The sequence below is a fragment of the Miscanthus floridulus genome, chromosome 3 (assembly GCF_019320115.1).
Source record: "Miscanthus floridulus cultivar M001 chromosome 3, ASM1932011v1, whole genome shotgun sequence".
In the NCBI taxonomy this organism is placed as follows: Eukaryota; Viridiplantae; Streptophyta; class Magnoliopsida; order Poales; family Poaceae; genus Miscanthus; species Miscanthus floridulus.
Window position 1 is genome coordinate 67,660,673 of NC_089582.1, and position 21,352 is coordinate 67,682,024.

General features: G+C 45.7%; 1 protein-coding gene across 4 annotated transcripts in view; it reads right to left on the reverse strand.

Annotated features, from left to right (window-relative positions):
- Nucleotides 1-794: 794 nt before the first annotated feature.
- Nucleotides 795-21,352, reverse strand: part of LOC136541762 (achilleol B synthase-like) — a 43,067-nt gene continuing 22,509 nt past the window's right edge. For 2 of the 4 annotated variants that reach the window (XM_066533843.1, XM_066533842.1), the window contains exons 7-18: nucleotides 10,404-10,592; nucleotides 9,533-9,646; nucleotides 8,368-8,490; nucleotides 8,128-8,250; nucleotides 7,872-7,967; nucleotides 7,068-7,124; nucleotides 5,358-5,404; nucleotides 5,123-5,266; nucleotides 4,861-5,038; nucleotides 2,317-2,391; nucleotides 1,893-1,976; nucleotides 795-1,149 (exon numbers count right to left, since the gene is read on the reverse strand). In XM_066533843.1, the coding sequence (XP_066389940.1) occupies nucleotides 1,033-1,149; nucleotides 1,893-1,976; nucleotides 2,317-2,391; nucleotides 4,861-5,038; nucleotides 5,123-5,266; nucleotides 5,358-5,404; nucleotides 7,068-7,124; nucleotides 7,872-7,967; nucleotides 8,128-8,250; nucleotides 8,368-8,490; nucleotides 9,533-9,646; nucleotides 10,404-10,592 (1,347 nt within the window). In that variant the 3' untranslated portion in view covers nucleotides 795-1,032. Of the gene's footprint in view, nucleotides 1,150-1,892; nucleotides 1,977-2,226; nucleotides 2,392-4,860; nucleotides 5,039-5,122; nucleotides 5,267-5,357; nucleotides 5,405-7,067; nucleotides 7,125-7,871; nucleotides 7,968-8,127; nucleotides 8,251-8,367; nucleotides 8,491-9,532; nucleotides 9,647-10,403; nucleotides 10,593-21,352 lie in introns of all 4 variants that reach the window. The other 2 variants (XR_010780461.1, XM_066533844.1) reach the window with 2 other exon arrangements.

A 21,352-nucleotide genomic window follows, 5' to 3' on the forward strand; every position in this document is an offset into this window, starting at 1 on the left:
GCGAAGGCAGCGCCCCGGCGGCGGCGGCCACATGCACCCTAGCGGCACACCGCTCGCGGTGAGCTAGAGGGCCGCTCGCGCCATGGCGGTGTATCTCCCAGATCGAATGATGGCCAATGGATCTCCACCACCACCGCCTCCCCACCACCAGCGAGCTACGGCGACGATGATGATCGGGTGGACGGTGTCAACGGGCTCGTTAGCGGGTTCGATGGGCTCACTAGAGGATTTTTTTGTTTTGTTTTTGAGTTTCTTTTCAGAGGTGGGCATTTGTGCCGACTCTATGTAAGGCGGTGGTGGTGGAGATCCGCTGGCCGTCATTCGATCCGGGAGATCCACCGCCATGGCGCGAGCGGCCCTCTAGCTCACCGCGAGCGGTGTGCCGCTAGGGTGCATGTGGCCGCCGCCGCCGGGGCGCTGCCTTCGCTGCTGGAGGGGAACGCCATCGTTGCTCGTGAATTTCGCTCGACGCACATAGAGAGAGAAGAGACTTGGGGTTGGTTTTGTGTGCCGACTATGGAAATTAACATAGGCGATGGTTTGGAGGCTGACGTGTTGCCCACCTACAAAAATGAGTTTTGGCCACTGGGAAAAACGCTTCGGTAGTAGTGGTTTCATATTTTGAGGGGTTGCTTCATAATTTCTAAAATGTTCAAGTGGAGTTTAATATGGCTAGGGTGTGATCTATTTAATATATTTCCACATTGTATCCAAGTGTCATCTAAATCAATTCACATAAGTATATTGGCAACATACAAATTCTATAATGTCTCAACCTTGTAAAAATGGGCACATTGGAAATAAACAAGACCAATAACAAAAAACAACATTAACTACAATCACGCATGCAAAAGCATGTTTATGAAGTATTAAAATATACATGTTACTAATTTCTAGCTGGAATTGTAACCTTCTAAGTGGATCCAAAATTACAAACAACGATAAATACAAGTGCTTTTATTGATTCCACTCAATCTTTCTCTAGTAAAACTCAATTTTGTGTATGATATTTTTGCTTTTCTTGAGTTCCTTTTAATTATTCTTGGCAAATAGTTTACGACGATACTCCCCAAGAGCCCAAATTGGAAACAAAATGCGGTAGTTGGGGTAGTTGAAGTAAACAGAAGAGTTGGTGTTGCCAACATGTTCCTACACTCAAAATGCAAGAAACTTCTTAGTAATAGTAATGGTGTAGTTTATGGGAAATGTAATAGCAACATTATTGTCTTGCATGGTAATAATTCTAGAGTGAGATATCCACAATAAGGTGTAAGTGCAAAAAAAAAACACGAATATGCAAATACTATATGAACCCTTACACATACTATATATAGAACACAAAATGCAATTAGAACATTACATAGGCACACATATTCTATTTTGACAAATACAACTATCTAAAAGGCTATTATATAGGAATGTGACAGTAAGATAATGGAAATAATAATGAACAAATTGACCTAGCATGTGAATAGAATGACATAAATAAGAGTAAGCAACACCTTCTATGACCCTTTAGGTAATTAGAAAATTAATAGAGTTCTCTAGAAAGTCGACAGGGAAAAAGAGCTGGGCTCTGACTCAACAAAGATGTTTATCTTGCTAACTCTGATCACAAATATAAATCGATCTAGGTTTCTCATATATCAAAAAGTTGTAACTATGATTAGCAATATCAACAAAAATGTATTATCTTCAATGAAAGTAGTTATATGTTAGTGAAAATGTACTAGTTCAGTAATTTCAGTCATGTGTTACCGTGATATATTATGTCGATGGATAAGTAAGAAATGTTTAACTTAGCACAACCAAAATGGACATTTAAGATGAGAGAAGTTACAATTTTTCAAAAAAGATAGTGTTCGTGTCGGAAAAATGTTTGGAAAACTCACTTGTTGAGGATAGTCTCCTGTCTCAAACTGCATATTAATCAATACTTTTGCTGCTCGATGTAATGGTGTTGGGTCTCGTTCCATCTAATTTTTACACAAATAGAACAAGGTGGATGCAATCAACATGGTGTTTTTAGTCATCGACAAGTGACATTTCAGATACTAATTTGATATATCGAAAGCACAACACAAGCATTAATTTTATTGTGATATAGTAGTATTTGTCAAATCTAGTAAAAGGCAACCTTATGAAAATATTTTTAGGGTAAATTTGTGAATCTAACACATACAGATCTACACATTCATCCAGGTACCTACATATTCATAGATTTACCATGATTGATTATTATTGAAAGAAATAACTTGTTTTCATATCTAGCTGAGTATTCCTTTCACTAAACAATATGTGTTGATCAAATTGAACCTGCCCAGCATAAATCAAAGCTAGCATCGCCCAAGCAGTTTGTACAGCATGTGTACTACGACCCTCTACATAGACCTGCACAAGGTAATGTACAATCACGGATTAGGATCACAACAAACTAATAAAGAAATGAAGTATTAACAATATTTCCAAAAATCCAGAAATATGCATTACTATAAAATTGATGTAATGATTTTTGGTGAAAACCCATTTTATCTACATAGGCGTGCCAAAAGTGTTTCCGTCTCAAAGAAACACACAGTAATAATTTTCAAACATGGTCAGCCCATTTGTGGAGGCTACCCAAAAAAATAGCAGTCTTTGTAAATCAATTTTTAGATGTGAGCTTTCTTAGGAGGTTGTCCACCTCTTAGGGCAATTTATATAGAGGAAAACCTCCTAAAAAGCCCTCTCGAAAAGCCAAAGGCCCTTGAACTCCACACACAACCATCCGCTGCACACAACCCTATAACTTCCTCACACCTGAGACTAGCCATTGCACACTCCTATCCTCCATGTGCTCTCCAGATCGATCATGCATCTCCAAGCACCACCATTGTTGCCCTCAACCCACTGATCTCCTTAGCCAGAGATCAGCTACCTTACTCCAAGCGCCGTTGCTGCCACCCCAACTCACCGATATCCGCCCGCCGAAGCTCGTTCGCTCTACTCCAAGCTCCGCCACCACCCTAGCTCTTCCTCTCTTTCTCAAGGTCGTGCGCGGCTGGTCCATTGCAGATTTGTCTGCAGTCCGCTGAACCTTGTCTATGCTACTCCAAGTGTTGTTGCTGCCCTAGCTCTTCTTTGCCCGCTGCCTTGGCGTCTAGGTCATCCGATCCTCAACCTCCTATGTACCACTCTATCGACTTTGTTGGTGATGCAAAGGATCTCAGCAAACTCGACAAGCAAGAAAGGTACCTACCAGTGTCAGGGCGGTTGGATCTAGGGTGGCGGTGCGACCCGATCCATAGCCTGGCGCCCTAATTTGGAAAGGGCGGGGTAGATCCATCATGGTGGCGCACCGTGGTGGACATGGTGGTTAGCTGGCTAGGCTTCATTAAGAGTGTCATTGACTCGAATGACCTACTGCTGGACACTGAGATGTGTTCTTTGATTGAGATCGCCCAGATGTCTACGTCTCTACGTGGTACATGAGCACATACACTATGCCTTCGTGATCCTTTGCACTCTATTTGACCCATTGTCGATGTGCAGATCTTGCTGTACCGGTTGGGACTAGTTATGGTGGTGTCATTCTTTGTGGTCACAGCCTCCATGGTGTTACTACCATAGAGTGTCGACCTCTAGTACACCGTTGACTTATTAGCGAGGCTAGGACAGGGGCCGCTGTCCAAAAGGACTAAAAGAACCGCACCAAGCTCATCAACCTCCTGTGCTACAAGCCTACAACCCCATCTTGTATGCCGCTACCGCAGCGAGGCTGGGATTGGGACAACTTTTTCATTTGAAATCATTTATCTAAGGAAAATTATGTTTAAATTTCTCACATTTGAGATTCAAAATTTTCAAACGACCTTGGATGGAGAAACAACCAAAACCAATGTAGTAGATCTCAAAAAATTATACAAATTTGCAGTTGACAATCTTTTTAGTTGAATTCATTTAGGGTCCCAAATATCTCAAATGGATACAAGTGTGACTTATGACTGGAGTGGTTAGGGGATATATGCCAGAGGCCAGTGGGCACGGGTTCAATCCCCTGTGTGGCTGCCTGGTGAGATCTCCCCTGGATTTCAAAGTTTTTTTTTTGGCTATTTTTAGACTTAGATTTGTGATTTCTGGACAAACAATTTGTAGAGGCGCTGTATTCCGAACCGTCTCTAAAAATTTGATTTGTAGAGACGGCTGGATAACCACCTCTACAAATAGGTAGAAAACTAGAGGCGGTTATAGCATCTTTCTGTAGTAGTGTTTCCTTGTCTGTCAAAACCGTGCCGTTCAACTATGAACCACCTATGTAACCCTTTTTGTGCTAGCGATGAGTTACCACTTCCTAGCCGATTGCACCTATAACTCTCATCTATTAATGCTGATTTGTCTTTCATCTTTTGGAACTGAGCCTAGCACAGTTAGAACAGCCTATCTGTATATGCACAAACAACCTTAGTTCAAGTCCTTATGCAGCTAAATATTTATGCCCGTCCAAATCCTGCCTATTCCTAGTTTGGTCTACTTTTTTACTTCTTTCTCAATGTTTAATCCTATATAATATATTTTAAAAAGTGGTACATATAATATTTTACCCCCAATGTTTTATTTTCCTAATATTTATTCAATCTCATTTTATAGCAACTTGACCTAACAACAGTTGAGTGCTTATCTTTTTTGTAATTTTGTAGTGATAAAATGAAAATCTCTATGCATATTGATTACTGAAACTTTCTGCAAGTATTCCTCTATTGTAGTTCTGCACAAAAGGTTTTGAAATACACGTGCAGAAGTCTATGACTTTTGTTTTTGATAGTATGACTATAATTAAGTAACTGATGACAAGACCTAAGTAAAATGAAAACTGCTCTTCACCTGTCTTTCACAGGAAAGAAAGCTCTCTCCCCAGCCACCAGTTTTGAGTTGTGTTGAGAGCAAAAATCTACATGCTTTCCTGATGCAAATGCTGTTCTCATAATTTCTCCCAGCAGCAATTAAGCCTTTTATTGCATAGAGGGTTCCATACACAAAACATATGCCCCAAGTGCCATACCTTGTAGAAAAAATAGCTAATTTAGTTATTAGGAGTAAAAAAATGACAATAATTTGTACAAATAGATGATGTAATAATACAAACCAGGATCCATCCTTCTTTTGATTATTCTCAATAAATATGACTGCTTTGTTGACATAATCCTTTATCTCTTTACTGTGGTAATCTAAATTAATCTTCCTAAATAATATTAAAGCCTGCATCACTGAGGACGTACATTCAACCGTTCTGCCAATAGATAAACTGAGTTAGTTTGTCAAGAAAACTGAAACAGAGACATAAGGTCAGATCTATTTAGAAGAATCATCATTGCTCTTACGGGTAATCGGCAACAATATTTGAAAAACTCTCCAATGGATTTAAAATCTAGGATGTCAAATGGAACAAATGTCAGTGCACATGGACTATAGTAACCCGCAATAAATATAAAGTACTATTGTTTGCAAATTCATAATATAGTTATTGGTGGCTAACATCATGATAATTTGGAATATTTATTAGTAATGATAGACGCTATGGTTCATTGCATAGAACCTTTACGGTAAGATTCCAAAAAAAGTGATGGGCTAATAAAAAATTCTGAACAAAAGTAAACCCTATATATGTGTAATCCTTGTTCTGGTTATAACATTGTTTGTTAATCTAATTACAGTATTTTATGACATGCCACTCTCTTAAGTCATTTAACAAAGTTGACTTCATTGCAACAAATTGTCCTAAGCAATATACTAGGTGAGAGAATTATGATCTCCATGATCTGTTACCACATATATTAATATATACATGCTTGAACAACTTATTTATCATTTTCAGTCCAAAGCTACCAAAAATAAATGATACATAACTTGCTTTGACTAAAATCCTTTGATTGCTTCTTTTTATAGATGCTCCGTTCATTCTCAATTTGAAATCTCTTACTAAGCAAATACATGTAATTTTATCTTGTTCAGATTGAACAAATAATTGCTAAATTGCTTATTGCAAAAGTTATCAATATTTGACAATAGATGCACAATTGTGATGGAAACAAACTAGACTACTATGATTTTGGTTGCCCACAACAAACATGTTCATTTAACTAGTTACAAAAAGAGTAAAATATACAAGCGGTCCTTAAACTTGTCCAAGGTGTCACCTAGGTCCCTGAACTCTCAAAATACTTTTCAGGCACTTAAACTTATCTTATAGCGTCTCATAAAATGCATGTTCATGTACCTGAACTTGTCTTCGGGTGCCATCTAGGTTCAGAACTCGCGAAAATTTATTTTAGGTCCTCAAACTGCTGTATCATCTAGGTCCAGACGAGCTCCAACCAACCTACTTCTCCCTCCCTCCCTCCCTCCCTCCCTCGTGCTCTCCCCCCTCTCTCAGCGTTTCAATCTAGTGTGCCATCGCTTCACCGTCACAAACTAGCTAGCCATCCCAACCTATGCCTTCATCATCCTCCACATCAAATGCCACGACATCATCGTAGTGATGGCGGCAATGCCAACAAGGCCAAAGCTAGTGCTCCTTAGGCAGAAGAGGTGGGTGAACGATTGCTTTCCCATTAAGTTTATGGCAAGTTATATAAATAATGTCGCTTAGCAGCTTGAATTATTTATTAGATGGCCATAAACTACCCCATCCAACCTACAGTTATTTTGTTACCAAGAAGTTTTCACATTAACATGTGTTCGGATTAGCTCTAGATGTAAATATTACGTTGGCTTTTCCAACTGAGTTTGGCATTGCAACATATATATATATATATATATATATATATATATATATATATATATATATATATATATATATATAGTTATCCAATATTTTTTATGTTTTTTAAGTGGTCATGGGCTAGTTTTCCTTTTGGGGCAATAAGCAAATCAGGTTGTTCACAAACTTCTTATTTTAATTAGATACATTTTAACATAAGATGATATGCTACTGATTTTATTAATGCACAAGCATGCAAACATCCTCGCAAAGTCCTATTTTCTGTCCTTTCAAGAGCTTGCAAAATCTTTGGTTTAGAACAGGTACTCACCTCTAGCCAAGAATAGGTTCTTTGGCATTCCATTGAAGAAACTGAACCATCTTTGTTCTTTTGGGGGAAACAGAGTATGTTGTTAGTGAAATATTGCATTCAAGTAAATATAAAGTACTTCTATAAATGTATAAAATCCTAAAAGTTCATCCAGAAAATAAGTTGAGAATGAATTCTGTTAATTTAAACTAATCATATTTGATGTGCAAGAAATACAACCATAAATGAAAATAGCTAAAAAAAAGTAAAGCTATTCATTTTTTGAACAAATTTAATTAAATAAACAAAATTTACTTAATTTTGTTCATGGTCTCACTCCTCAGAAAATAAGTAAAGGAAACCAAATTATAGGTAGGCACCAAATTAATTCAGCAAAAGAACTGCATTGTTGGAAACAACATTTTCATAATTCCAATGGAATCAATCATAAGAATAGGATGGTGTCATGTTAAATAAATGCGAACAAAGTTGTGATAGAGGATCGGAGTAAATGTTCATACCCTAGAAAAAGATACAGATTTTGTTTTAGATGTGGATATAAGTTCTGCCTGTCTATTATTTCACCTTTGCTAGATCAAAAAACTTGCTTATATTGTTAGACAATATTCCCTTGCTAAGGTGTGATTATATCCATCATGGCATAAACAATATGGAGAGATGATTTGATTCATCAATATTATTATCCATAACAAATATTGATTAACAAAAAAAGTTCTGCTCTTAGTCACTTACTGTGGGGTTGACTATACAAAAGTGTGTTAGATAAATATTTGAACATTAAAATTCAGCTTTATACAATCATACCATAAAGGAAAGAAGGCAATCAACAGAACTAAGTAGCCACTCTTCCTCTGGGTGCTCAACGAGGTTAGGATATATCTTTGAAAGCAGCAATATCGCCTAAAGCATGAGAAGAAACAAAATTTGTGAAGTGATGTATATGGCTGCTATATAAATTTTGAGAATTTTCTTCTAAGTTTCACTTTGTTGATGTTCTTGTTATAGGAACATCATAACTCATCTATATCAAAACATAATAAACTAAAATTGTTGTGCTGACCTTAGTTGCTTCTGCACTAGTGTCTGGTGAAGCCCAGCCATTATCTACTGTCGAAAGTGGCCATGATCCTTTTGATCTATGCCGGAACCAATAACTTGGGTCTCCTGGAGGGTTTGTAGTCATCTGCTTATTATAGAAAATAGTTTAAAATGCCACAAAGCATAAAGGAGAGAAGTTCATATCGAATTTGTTGTTACAAAAAAATATTTTGATAAATTAAAGATGTGATAAACAACAGACTTGTGCTTTCTTTGTATAACTGAGAGCCCTCTCAATGGCTGGACCATATTCATTAGCAGCGTCTGCTGAAAAGAAGGCTTGTATTATAAGTGCTAACTCCCAGTTTTGGGCGCCATTGTATATCTACAATAAGAATCACACAGCAATGTTATCTTGATTTTCCACTTTGAGAAAAGAACTACTGAATATAAATAATGCAGCATTTTCCACAATGAGGCAGAAAAAAATTGAAAGAAAAAGTAAGAATTTCCTAAAAGTAATCCAAATAAACAATTTTTCCTACTACCCAAAACCCTTTACTCTTCATTCTGAACTATTTCTCTGGCCCATGTATCCACAAAAGATATACAATCATCCACTGCTCCTCATTTAAGTCACTTGTTTTGTCAATTGTGAAATTTAATTTTCGTAAGAGTAAAGAATTCTGAGTCAGAAGGGCAGGCCTGGTGCAAGCGGTAGTCTTACCGCCTGTGACCGGAAGGTTCTGGGTTCGAGTCGCGATCTCCTCGCATTGCACAGGCGAGGGTAAGGCTTGCCACTAACACCCTTCCCCAGACCCCGCACAGAACGGGAGCTCTCTGCACTGGGTACGCCCTTTTATTTGGATATAGCTGTGCAATGAAAACTATATCAAACGTGCATTAAAACATTGTTTCATACTTAGATGTTTAAGGCAATAACAATAACAAGAGAACCACGGACTCTGAATTCTTTAAAAAAGGGGGCGTACCCACTATAAAAGGGTGTTATTGACCCTTTTTTTAAAGAATTCAGAGTCAGTGGTTCTCTTGTTATTGTTATTGCCTTAAACATCTAAGTATGAAACAATGTTTTAATGCACGTTTGATATAGTTTTCATTGCACAGCTATATCCAAATAAAAGGGTGTACCCAGTGCAGAGAGCTCCCGCTCTGTGCGGGGTCTGGGGAAGGGTGTTAGTGGCAAGCCTTACCCTCGCCTGTGCAATGCGAGAAGACCGCGACTCAAACCCAGGACCTTCCAGTCACAGGCGGTAAGACTCTACCGCTTGCACCAGGCCCGCCCTTCGCACAGCTATATCCAAATATCATTAAGAAATAGTTAAAGCATGAGGGGTAGAGAGAAATAAAGAGAATCATGGGAAATTGCATGAAACTACAATAATAGTTGGAATAAAACATAGTACTTTAGTTTTCATGCCATCTTCAGCAATCCACAAATAATCATGTATCCTTGAAATATGTCGCTTGAGTGCATCTGAATTTGGGTTTTCGACCCAACAACAAATCATGTTCAGGGCCTAATAATCATCAAATGAAAATGGAAACTTAGCTCTAATCAATTTTGATATCACAACAAATAAAATGAAAAAATAGCCTCCTACTACTCTTAAAGAATATCACATTACAACACAGAACAATGAGAATAATTCTACATATGCTACGTGAATTATGCATTTCCTAATCCCAGCATGACTCATTACTATGGCATAAACGGTTATCAGCCATGGTTTGACACTCCTCATTTATCAAAAATGACCTCCCATGATCCATTCTTACCATTCTACATGTTATTGTTAATAGATAGCACTTTTATTCCTTTTGACCCTTGTTGATTGAAACTTTACATGGTAATTTGGGAATCTAAATAACTTCAAATAAAACTTCTTATGGATGCAAGAGATGGACTTGAGTTAGGCTAAGGTGGAGGTAATAAATAAACATATGGAAGATAAATAAGGACCCTTGGTTCTTGGCATATGTATTTACTATAAAAATAACTTGAAACCAACTTCTAGGTTACTAATGAAAAACTAGTGTATATTGTTTTCATAGTTATCTATGATGATAGATAATTTCTCCATTTAGTTGCCAAGATCCAACTATAACCTCATGTTATAAACCAACTGTGAATAGTGTCTTTGTGCTAGTGATAAGATTTAATGCATTAGGATAGAGCAAGAGTTCATAGTTCATGCCTTATAATAAAGTAAGATTAACTACACATGACTCCTAGCTAGGGAATGACTGTGAGGAAATCACCACAATAGACAATACCTTTGTAACTGGACATAAGCCAATATATTGAGTAGTTTCATCTTCATAGTGGATATGTTCTAGGATGTGGCTCAAAGCTTTCTCTCTTAACTTATAAAATGGCCAACAATTCAAGACCGGCTCCACAAAAGTGTTCAAACAAGTTGAAATACCTTTGAATATTACCGAAGGTTTATAACGCATGTCCTCCTAATGAAAATAGGAAGAGTCAAAATAAGCACGAGCACAAGAGTATTGAATAAGCAATTAAGAGGAAACATGTAAGCATGGAATGCATTCATACATCTTAATTAGCTCATGTTGAATTGCCATGCTAACGTTGTACAATGCTATATATCAGACAAATAAGGAGGTTTTATATTAAGTATCCTAAAAGTTATAAGCTCAGCATGTGATGTATAGTAAATAAGCAAAGGAGACAAATTTAAGTGAACCATAATTTCTATTTTTTTCTTTTGCAAATGATTATTTATGAATTGTATATTTTTTACTAATATAACACATAGATAAATCTTTAGTTACAATTCTACAACATCAATTGCATATTCAATCTCATGTTTCTTAAAAGAGTTCAAGATGATGATTGTAACATGTATGTATATGCATTTTTTATTGGACATGAGACATGCGTACATTATTCCAAGGTTGACGGCATCATCGCTACAAAACAAGCTTGTCGATTTAACTCAAATATGCACATTTATCTCCAAATCATAGTTTTTAAGGCGGTAAGGAGAGGTGCGGCGCTCCACCCCCTTCCAGACGCCTAGGCGGGTTAAGCGCATGGCGAGGCGACGCCATACACAAATAACAGAAAGGAGCAGAGCAGAGCACGAGTACAAGAAGCAGAGCAGAGAAAGAAGGGGGAGGAAAAGCAGAGCCGCAGTGGAAAGAGGGATGGAGGATTGGAGGAAGAACAGAGGAAGGAGAGGCCAAGAGGGGAGAGCATACCCGCAGAGTGGAGCTGGTGATGGAGGAGGTGGCGGAGAAGTCCTGGAGACAGTCGCAGATGGGGCGGGAGTCACTGCAGGATTCACGGCCACGGATGGGGCGGGAGTCTCGATCGTGGACGGGGCGGAAGTCGCGGACGCGGATGGGACGTGGGTCGCGGACTCAGGGTCGCAGGTGCCGCCGCTCGATTTCAGGTGAGCCGACGCGCTCTTCTCTCTCCCTCTCGCCTCCCTTTCCCTCCCTCGACTGGCGCGAGTCAGATGGATGCGTCTTTGGCGGGAGGTATGCGCGCGCTGCTCCCTCTTTCCCGCGCACTCGCGCCTCTGTTTCCTGTGCGCACGCAACGCTCCACTCTTTCCTCCGCGAGCGGTTTTCCTCCTGCGCTCGCGCGCGCGCGGCGTCCGCCTAGAGCAAGTCGACACCATGGCGACAACTTGGGGTGTAAGGCGACGCCATATGCGAGGATGCCGTGGCGAGCCCGACGCCATGGTTCAAAAAACGCCCGAACGACAAGGCGTCGCCTAGGCGACACCTTAAAAACTATGCTCCAAATAAGTTAGAGAACATGTCTTTGTCTATAGTACATGCTTTATATTGGCCTTGCAGCACTGCAAATTATGGTTTCATCAATAAGACACTAGAAGGGGAAGGAAAATGAAAGAATTTCTTATTTTCCATTAGGAGTGCGCTTTGTGCTGCCACTAAAAGTGCTCAAGTTCTTTATATGAAGTTTTAGTTTTGATGCCATCCATGACACTATCATCGAGTCCAGTAGAATCCATACATTGCCCACAGAACTCCATCCTCGTTCCCACTCAATGATAAATGTTGCTTCCTCCCTCGCATTCACATCTCTCTTCCAAAAACAAATCCTCTCACTAAACCCTAGGTCGAGGTAACATGGTGGATGTAGGAATCATGGCCCCATACTTTGTGGTTTTTGGGTAATTGAGTGACAACATAATAATTAGGACTAACATGCTTTTCAAGAATATTATTTACATGATTTATAGTTCTGAGGATCAATGTTCAAAATAGTGGGCAATAGTGGCACTGTAACATCTGGATAGATCCCCTTCTATGCAATTGGGATTTTATCTGTTACTTTAGCTATGACTGCTTTTTGTAGTGCTAAACAATGCTAAATGAACTTAGCGATGAGGAAATTTAGCGTTGCTATTCTTGATTTCGGTGGAAACAACAGGCTTGAGATGGTTTGGACATGTCCAACGGAGACCTCCAGAGGCACCGGTGCGTAGTGGAATCCTAAGCCAGGATAGTAACGTGAAGAGAGACAGAGGAAGACCGAAGTTGACTTGGGTAGAGGCAATAAAAAGAGACTTGAAAGGATGGAATATACCCAAAGACTTAGCCTTAGATAGGAGTGCTTGGAAAACAGTTATTCACGTGCCTGAACCTTGATTGCTTCTGCTGGGTTTCAACTCTAGCCTACCCCAACTTGTTTGGGACTTAAAGTCTTTGTTGTTGTTGGTGGTGGTGGTGGAAACAACAGGCTTCATCTCACCTTTCCTTGCTCAACAAGCGTTGGAGCGCATCCACCACTTTGCCCTTCTTCACTGTCAGCTGCTTCATACTAGAATCCATCACTTTGCTCTTCCCCATCGCTTTGCATTGTACAATGATTTTAGCAATGGCATCCACATGTATTGTACGGGTTTTCTCACTGGAGGAAGAGCGAACAGGCAACAAGGACTTGAGTAACACCCAGTGTCCAAAACTGCTTATATGGCCTAGCTCCGTACCTGGAACAGGCCTGCCTACTCGTAACACCTCTCTTACACTTTCGTCCTCGCCTGGCCCTCATCCTCCTAAACTTATAAGGTGGTACTAAACCCACCAACTACAACTCCTCCCTTGCCACATGGGCCAACTTCACAACTACAACAGGCTTCTAATGGGCTGGGGTGTTACAACTTATGGAGTTACGACCAAGATGTAAGCAATTGCTAGTGGTGGGGTGGATGATGGAGTGTGAGGGTAGGGAAATGGAGGCGCATGGCAAAGGGATCGAAAGCTAAGGGGGGGGGAGCTAAAAGGGAGATATCATGGATCAAAGGCGATGCAGCAGCAGGTGGGGAACAAAATAGGGAACATGGATAGAAGCAATGTGATAGCCAACATGCATAGGGATGGTTGGATGGGGATGCGATCCGTTTCACGTGGGCTTAGACATGTTTGGGCCTTCTATTTTTCATAGTCATTATTATGTTTTCCTTGTCTTAATCAATCTACTAATTGCAGTTGAGGCTGCTAAAGCATGCAATAGCGGCTCTTAGGTTTTGGAGAATGAGACAGCTAAATCATTTAGCTTGCGATTTAGGACACTACTGAGGATGCAAAGCAAAAGGATTCATGAAGAATAGATGAAGAAAGAAGAAAGATCAGAGATGACTTGAAAGAAATAGCTTAGACCAGAAGATTAGGTGCCCTGGAAGATTAGGTGATCTGGTGGTGTTAAGTTTGAAACATTTGAGTATTGTTCTGATGCATTGAAGAAGAAACAAGGTTTGGAATATATAGTGGGAGACAAATTGTGAGAAATAGACTATGGAACAACCAATATGGATAGTGTGATGTTAGCCAGAAGGAAATGCAAGCACTGAAAGGTGAAGTAATGACATAATAGTCAGCATTGGAGCATTGCTAGATAGACGTGAATAAGTTGGAGCTAGAAGAAATTCGGTGGATTGGATGATCAAGTGAATAAACCAAAGGAAGCATCAAAGTATTGCACACTGCTCCAACGACTAGAAAATGATGTGGCCAATTTCAAATTTGAAGACCATAATGTCCAGATCTAGTGTTGCAAACATCATAATATAGCATTGTATATAATGACTCTGACAATGAGTTGCAATGGCTAGTTGGAAAACTGGTATGCACCAGATGATCTGGTGCTACATGCAATAAGCACTCGATCATCCAGTGTGTGCATTTTGCATTAGTTGAGCTGCAATGGCTAGTTTTGGTTACAGAACCTATATATACCCATCCCTTGGTTCATTGGCAGATGCTAAAGTTGTGGATACTAGAGAAAAGGTTAGACACTTGAGAGAAGCTCCAAACGACCAAAGTGCTAAAGTGATCAATCCAAGGCATTTAGGACCTGTTTGGTTGGTGGCTACAAAAAGCTGCCTTGGCCTGGCATGCATCCCATGCATCTGATTTTGCATGCCTGAGGCTAGGATGTGTTGCTTGACAGGCCTTAAACCAAATATGCCCTTAGCACATTGTTAGAGAATGAGTAGTGCAAGATAAGGCCTTACAGGAGTGATTGTGAGGAAGCGATGGATCTAACTAAACCATCTTGGTAGTTCTTATTGTACTAAATCATTATGACTGGCTCATCGATGATGTTGTTGAACCTTCTTATTTGTGTGGAGCAGTGGACAAAAGCTTGTTTGGGGAATGAGACCTTTACTTTGGTTCATACACTCCAGAGTAGACATGGCATGAAGCTAACTACAACATATGTGTAGTGAGTATAATTAATTTTTGTGGAAAGCGGCTCATCCTATCAGCATCACCGGCAAGGGGCGCCATGTTATACTCCCATGCATTTCAGAGAGAGCAAGAGTCAGTCCCTACTATGGTCACATAGGCTAAAACTATGGACGGCATGAAGGACAGGACTCGCTAAGGTCCTAGACCAAAGTATGAGATACCATGACCGCTATGTTAGTCGCTGAATTCTCACTCTTGGAAATAGCAGAATTCTTACTCTCATCGAGAGAGGATGACACTAGGAGTTGGGACAATTTTCTGGTTTATTTCTCAATGCCATACCAACCCGAGGGGTTGGGGATACATATTTATAGGCTGCTAGCCAGCCAAGCATATGCCAAGATGCTAGTCTAAGATGCTAGTCTAAGATGCTGTCCTAGATGCTAAGATGTTCTCCTCTAGATGCTGTCCTAGATGCTGTCCTCTAGTCTAAGATGCTGTCATATGCTGTCCTAAAAACACAAAGACCACAACAGCCCCACAAAGACCACAGCAGCCAGACTTATCCATCATTCTCTCCCTAAGTCTTGTACGTCGTCTTATGGGAAAGTTGAATAATCCCAGTCCTGGAGCAGAGCTTAAGGAACTTGATCCTTCCAAGGGGTTTGGTGAGCAGGTCCGCAAGCTGGTCCTTGGTGTTGATGTAGCTCGCCTTGATGCTCCCTTCCTCAAGATAGCCTCGGATGAAGTGGTAACTCACCCGGATGTGCTTGCTGCGTTCATGGAAGATGGGGTTCTTTGCCAAGGCCAGAGCGGACTTGATGTCCATCCTGAGCTCCACCGCTCTAGTGTATCTACCGAGGAGATCACCAAGCAGTCAAGCGAGCCAGAGCGCCTGAGTCGAAGCGCTGGAGGCCACTATGTACTCGGCCTCGCAGCTGGACAGGGCCACCACCTGCTGCTTGATCGACTACCAGCTAACGAGGCACTTGCCGAGGAAGAAGAGGATCCCGCTCGTGCTCTTGCTGGTGTCGATGTCGCCGGCGTGGTCGCTGTCGCTGTACCCGACAAAGTGTGCCGCCCTAGGGCACCTAGGGTAGTAGAGGCCGTGGTCGAGAGTCCCCGCAACGTAGCGGATGATCCTCTTCACAGCCTGCTGGTGCTCCGTTGTCGGTCGCTGCATGAACCGACTAACGTAGCCGACGGAGAATGCCAGGTCCGGCCATGTGTGGGCGAGGTAGCGAAGGCTCCCCACAAGACGTCGGTACTGCGTAGCGTCCACCTCTTCCGTCGTGCTGTCACGGCTCAGCTTCAGCCTCTCCTCCATCGGAGTGAGAGCTGGGTTGCAGTCGGTGAGCCCAGCTAGCTCAGCGACGCGCTTGGCGTAGGCGGTCTGTCGAAGCGTGATTCCGGAGTCATCCTGGTGCACCTCGATTCCCAGGTAGGAGAGAGGCCCCTGGTCACTCATCTGGAAGGTGGCCTTCATCTCTTCCTTGAATGCCACCACCTCCGCATCCTTGGTGCCGGTGATCACTAAGTCGTCGACGTAGACACCCACTAGCAGAGCATTACCTCCACTGCCCCGTCGGTAGATGGCCGTCTCGTGCGGGCTTTGCTCGAAGCCCATTCCCTTTAGCGTGGAATCTAACTTGGCATTCCACGCCGTCGGTGCCTGCCGCAAGCCATAGAGGGCCTTGAGCAGGCGGAGCACCTTGCCCTCCTTGTCGGGGATCGCAAATCGCGACGACTGGTGCACGTAGACCTCCTCCTTCAAGTCGTCGTTAAGGAACGCTGACTTGACGTCCATGTGATGAACACGCCAGCCCTCCTAGGCAGCTAGCGCAAGGAGGAGTCGCACGGACTCCATCCGTGCCATGGGAGCAAAGGCGTCGTCGAAGTCGACCCCCTCCTGCTGCACGAAACCTCGTGCCACCAAGCGAGCCTTGTGTTTGACGATGGCACCGGCTTCATCCCTCTTCAGCTTGTACACCCACTTAAGGGTGATCGTGCGGTGACCACGAGGAAGGTCAGCAAGCTCCCAGGTGCGGTTCTTCTCAACCGCATCCATCTCCAACTGCATCGCGGCGCGCCATGCCGCGTGTCTCTCGGCCTCTGCAAACGACCGAGGCTCGCTGTCGTCACACGCAAGGTGCAACTGCGCCTCCAGGTCGTGAGGCACCGGTCCCGGCACCGGCTGGTCGCCGAGAAGGTTCTCCATCGTACGGTACCGCAACGGCTCGCCGTCGTGGTACGCGTCGACGCGCTCCTCGTCATGAGAGAGCGGAGTAGCGAGCTCAACCGGGCCGTGCTCGACACGAGCTGGTGGTGGAGTAGACGTGCCCGAAGTGGTGCCTGTCGGTGCTGGAGTGTGGTGTTGCCGGCTGTGGTGGAGCCGGCGAAGAACTCATCGCAGCCGAGGTCCTGACTGGAGATCGTGGTGCTGTCGGAGTAGCAGGCGTCGGGGTCGGTGGAGGCTCAGGGACTGGGGTAGACGCGCTCGCCGAAGAAGAGCCGCCTACTCCCCCAGCTCCCTCAAAGTGGACGTACTCGACAGTAAAGTCGTCGTACGTCGGAGCCGAGCCGTCGTCCACCACCTTGTCCCACGCCCATCCTCGCCCTTCGTCGAACACAACGTCGCGCGCCGTGCGCACACGCTGTGTCTTCGGGTCGAGGATGCGGTAGGCCTTCGAGCCCTCCGCGTAGCCGATGAACACTCCCGGAGTGCTCCTGTCGTCGAGCTTGCTGATGTGGCCAAGCTCCTTGGCGAACGCGAGGCAGCCAAAGACCCGCAAGTGGGAGACCGTCGGCTTGCGCCCATGCCAAGCCTCGTACGGCGTCCTGCCGTTGAGCGCTTTGGTAGGCGAGCGGTTGATGATGTAGATGGCCGTCACCACCGCTTCTCCCCAGAAGACAGCCGGCATCCCCCTCTGCTTGAGGAGGGCCCGAGCCATCCCCACAACCGTTTGGTTGCGCCGCTCGACGACGCCGTTTTGCTGCGGGCTGTACGACGCGGAGTAGTGGCGTTGAATGCCCTCGTCAGCGCAGTACGATGCGAATTCAACCGCCATGAATTCGCCGCCGTTGTCGGTGCACAGCACGCGCAGCTTACGGCTGCACTCCACCTCCGCAGCAGCCTGCGCGCGCCTGATGGCGTCCGCAGCCTCTCCCTTGCTGCCGAGGACCATCACCCACATGTAGCGGGAGAGGTCGTCGACGAGCAGCAGGAAGTAGCGTCGTCCTCCCGGTGTGGCCGGTGTCACCGGGCCACACAAGTCCCCGTGCACAAGCTCGAGCCTCTCCTTGGCTCGAAAGCTAGCCTGCTGTGGAAAGGGGAGTCGCCTCTGCTTCGTCAACACGCAGACGTCGCAGAGCTGCTCCACATGGTCGAGGCACTGAGCCGCTTCAGGGCCTCAAAGTGAAGGTGCCCGAAACGCTCGTGCCACTGCCACGCCTCGTCGTCCCGACGAGCAGCGAGACAGAGGGGTTGTGCCACCTGCACGTTAAGGACGTAGAGTCGATTTGCGCTTCTGGATACCTTGGCAAGAAGGCGACAACGACGATCTCAAATCCTCATGACTCCGTCCTCAACCACCACGCGCGAACCGTTCTCATCCAGCTGTCCCAAGCTGATGATGGAGTTCCTCAACGCGGGGATGTAGTAGACTCCGGTGAGCAGCCTGTGCTCACCAGACACAGTGGTGAAGATGACAGAGCCGACGCCCTTGATCTCTACGCCGGAGGCATCCCCAAACTTGACGGAGCCTCGGACGCTAGAGTCAAGCTCGGTGAAAAACTCCCGTCGACCGGTCATATGATGGGTGGCGCCGGTGTCGAGGCACCACCCGTCAGTCTTATCATTACCGGAGCTGTCGCCAAGGAGGGCGTGTGCTTTTGGCTCGTCGAGGTGGAGGAGAGCCATTGCGGCCGGTGCCGCTGGAGGTAGCTCAATGCTTGCATGTGCCATGAACAGAGCCAGCTCCTCCTCCTCCGCCTGTGCGACGTGGGCCTGGACGCGTCGTGGCTGTCGACAGTCCTTGGCCCAATGGCCGAGCTGGCCGCAGTTGCGGCAGGCGTCGTCTCGTGCCGGCTTGTGCCTGCCGGCAACGCCGCCCTGGGCGCCTCCACGGGCATCACCCTCGGCAAGTCCTCGCGTCCCGGCCTGGGCGTCTCTGCGCGCCTTGCGTGGCTTGCCACGCTTGCGGCCGCCTGTCGCGGAAGAAGGCTCCCCCTTCTTCTGGTCACCTTGGCTGGCAAGCCACTGCTCCCGAGTGAGAAGGAGCTTTCCGCCAGTGGTGATGGGTCCCGAGAGAGACTGTGGCTCATCGCTGTCGACGACCTTGAGGCGACCTATCGTCTCCTCGATCGACATCGTGGAGAGATCCAGCAGGGACTCGATCGAGCGAGCCATCTACTTGTACTTCTCGGGGACGCAGCGAAAGAGCTTTTCGATAGCTCTCTCCTCACCGTAGGTGTCATCGCCGAACTGCACCATCTTCTGCAACAGAGTGTTGAGACGGAGAGCAAAGTCATCAACGTCCTCACCTAGCTTGAAGGCCAGGTTCTCCCACTCCTTGCGAAGTGCCTGCAGTGTGGACTTGCGGGCGCGGGCGCTGCCAATGCGTGCCGCAGCGATGGCGTCCCAAGCCTCCTTGGCAATCCGCTTGTTGGTAAGCGAGAACTACATCTCAGGCGGGACTGCAGCGATGAGGGCATCCAGCGCCCGTCGATCTAGATCGTAGTCGACGTCGCCGTATCGGACTGCCTCCCACATGTGCCGCACCTGGAGCTTTACCCTCATCACCGCAGCCCACTCGACGTAGTTGGTCTTGGTAAGGGTAGGCCACCCACCGCGGGGACCGACGTCCCTGATAACTGCCTGGAGCCCGTGGTAACCACGGTACCGATCTGGGGAGAGAGAGCCACGCTGCCTGTGAAGGCCGCGCTCTCCATCGACCCGTCGGTACCGATCCGGGGAGAGAGAGCCACGCTGCCTGTGAAGGCCGCGCTCTCCATCGACCCATCCGCCACCGTTGCCGTGCGCGCCTCCTCCAGGAGCGCCGCCGCCGTGCGCGCCTCCTCCAGGAGCGCCGCCGCCGCGTCCGCGCCTGTCTGGGCTACCGCCGCGCTCGTGGGTGTGCGCGCCTCCTCCAGGAGCGCCGCCAGCGCGTCCGCGCCTGTCTGGGCTGCCGCCACGCTCGTGGGCGTGCGCAGCTGCCCACTGCGCCGCCCGCGCTCGCGCTGCCTCCCTCTCTAGCAGGTCGAGGTCCGCGTCGACGGTGTCGTCAGCGGAAATGGAGCTGTCGATGCTGCCGCGCAAAGCCTCGACCTCCGCTGCTGCCGCACGCGCTGCATTCGCCGCCGCCGCCGCCGCTGCCTCCGCCTCCGCTCTGGCTGCTGCCAGCTCCGCCGCTGCCAGCCTCGACGCCCTTGCCGCCGCCGCAGCGGTCTCTGCCGCCGCTCGCTCGCGTTCCTCTGCCGCGGCAAGTTCGGCCTCCTATCGACGCCGAGTGCTCGAGGCGACCGAGCGCTGAGACTGCCCTGCGGACATGACGCGGTACTGGGGGACTGCTGCGTGGGGAGAGGGCTGCTTCAGACGAGCTGCAGCTCGTCTACGTGGGGGAGGAGTGAGCAGGAGCGGACGGAGCTGCTGCTCGCAGCTGGGGCTGTTGTGTGGCTGGGAGAGGAGATGAGCAGGAGATGCTCAGGCTACAGGATAATACGCCTCTGACACCACTTGTTATTTGCTGAATTCTCACTCTTGGAAGTAGCAAAATTCTTACTCTCATCGAGAGAGGATGATACTAGGAGTTGGGATAATTTTCTGGTTTATTTCTTAATGTCATACCAACCCGAGGGGTTGGGGATACATATTTATAGGCTGATAGCCAGCCAAGCATATGCCAAGATGCTAGTCTAAGATGTTGTCCTAGATGCTAAGATGCTGTCCTCTAGATGCTAGTCTAAGATGCTGTCCTCTAGTCTAAGATGCTGTCTTAAAAACACAAAGACCACAACAGCCCCACAAAGACCACAGCAGCCAGACTTATCCGTCACGCTAAGCAAGTGTGGCCCCACTAGGTAGAGTGGTTATCACGACCACCAAGCAGGGTGGCAACCATAGCCGCGAGCATTGGTGGCTCCACAAAATAGGGTGGCAATCACCACCAACAAGCAGGGGTGGCACCTTGGAGCATGGTGGTGTCCATGATCACATAAAAATGGGGCAACCATAACAATTGAAGAGTGGCCCTAATGTGTAGGGTAACTGCCTCAACAACCAATAGGGTGCTGACCAAACAACAGAGCATGGGTGCTCCCATCAAGTGGGGTGGCAATGTGCATGCCTATGAGCATGGTGGCCTATCGCGAGCAATGAGGTGCACTTAGTCCACTCTATGGTATGTTTATTTTCAATTGCCTTAAACGCGAGTGACCCATCAAACCGTGTTGTAATGCCCTAGAAATTTGATCTTTGCCTTTTGTGTTTATCTAGGTCAATGTTTTCAGGTCGTCCGATTAATCACGATTAGTCA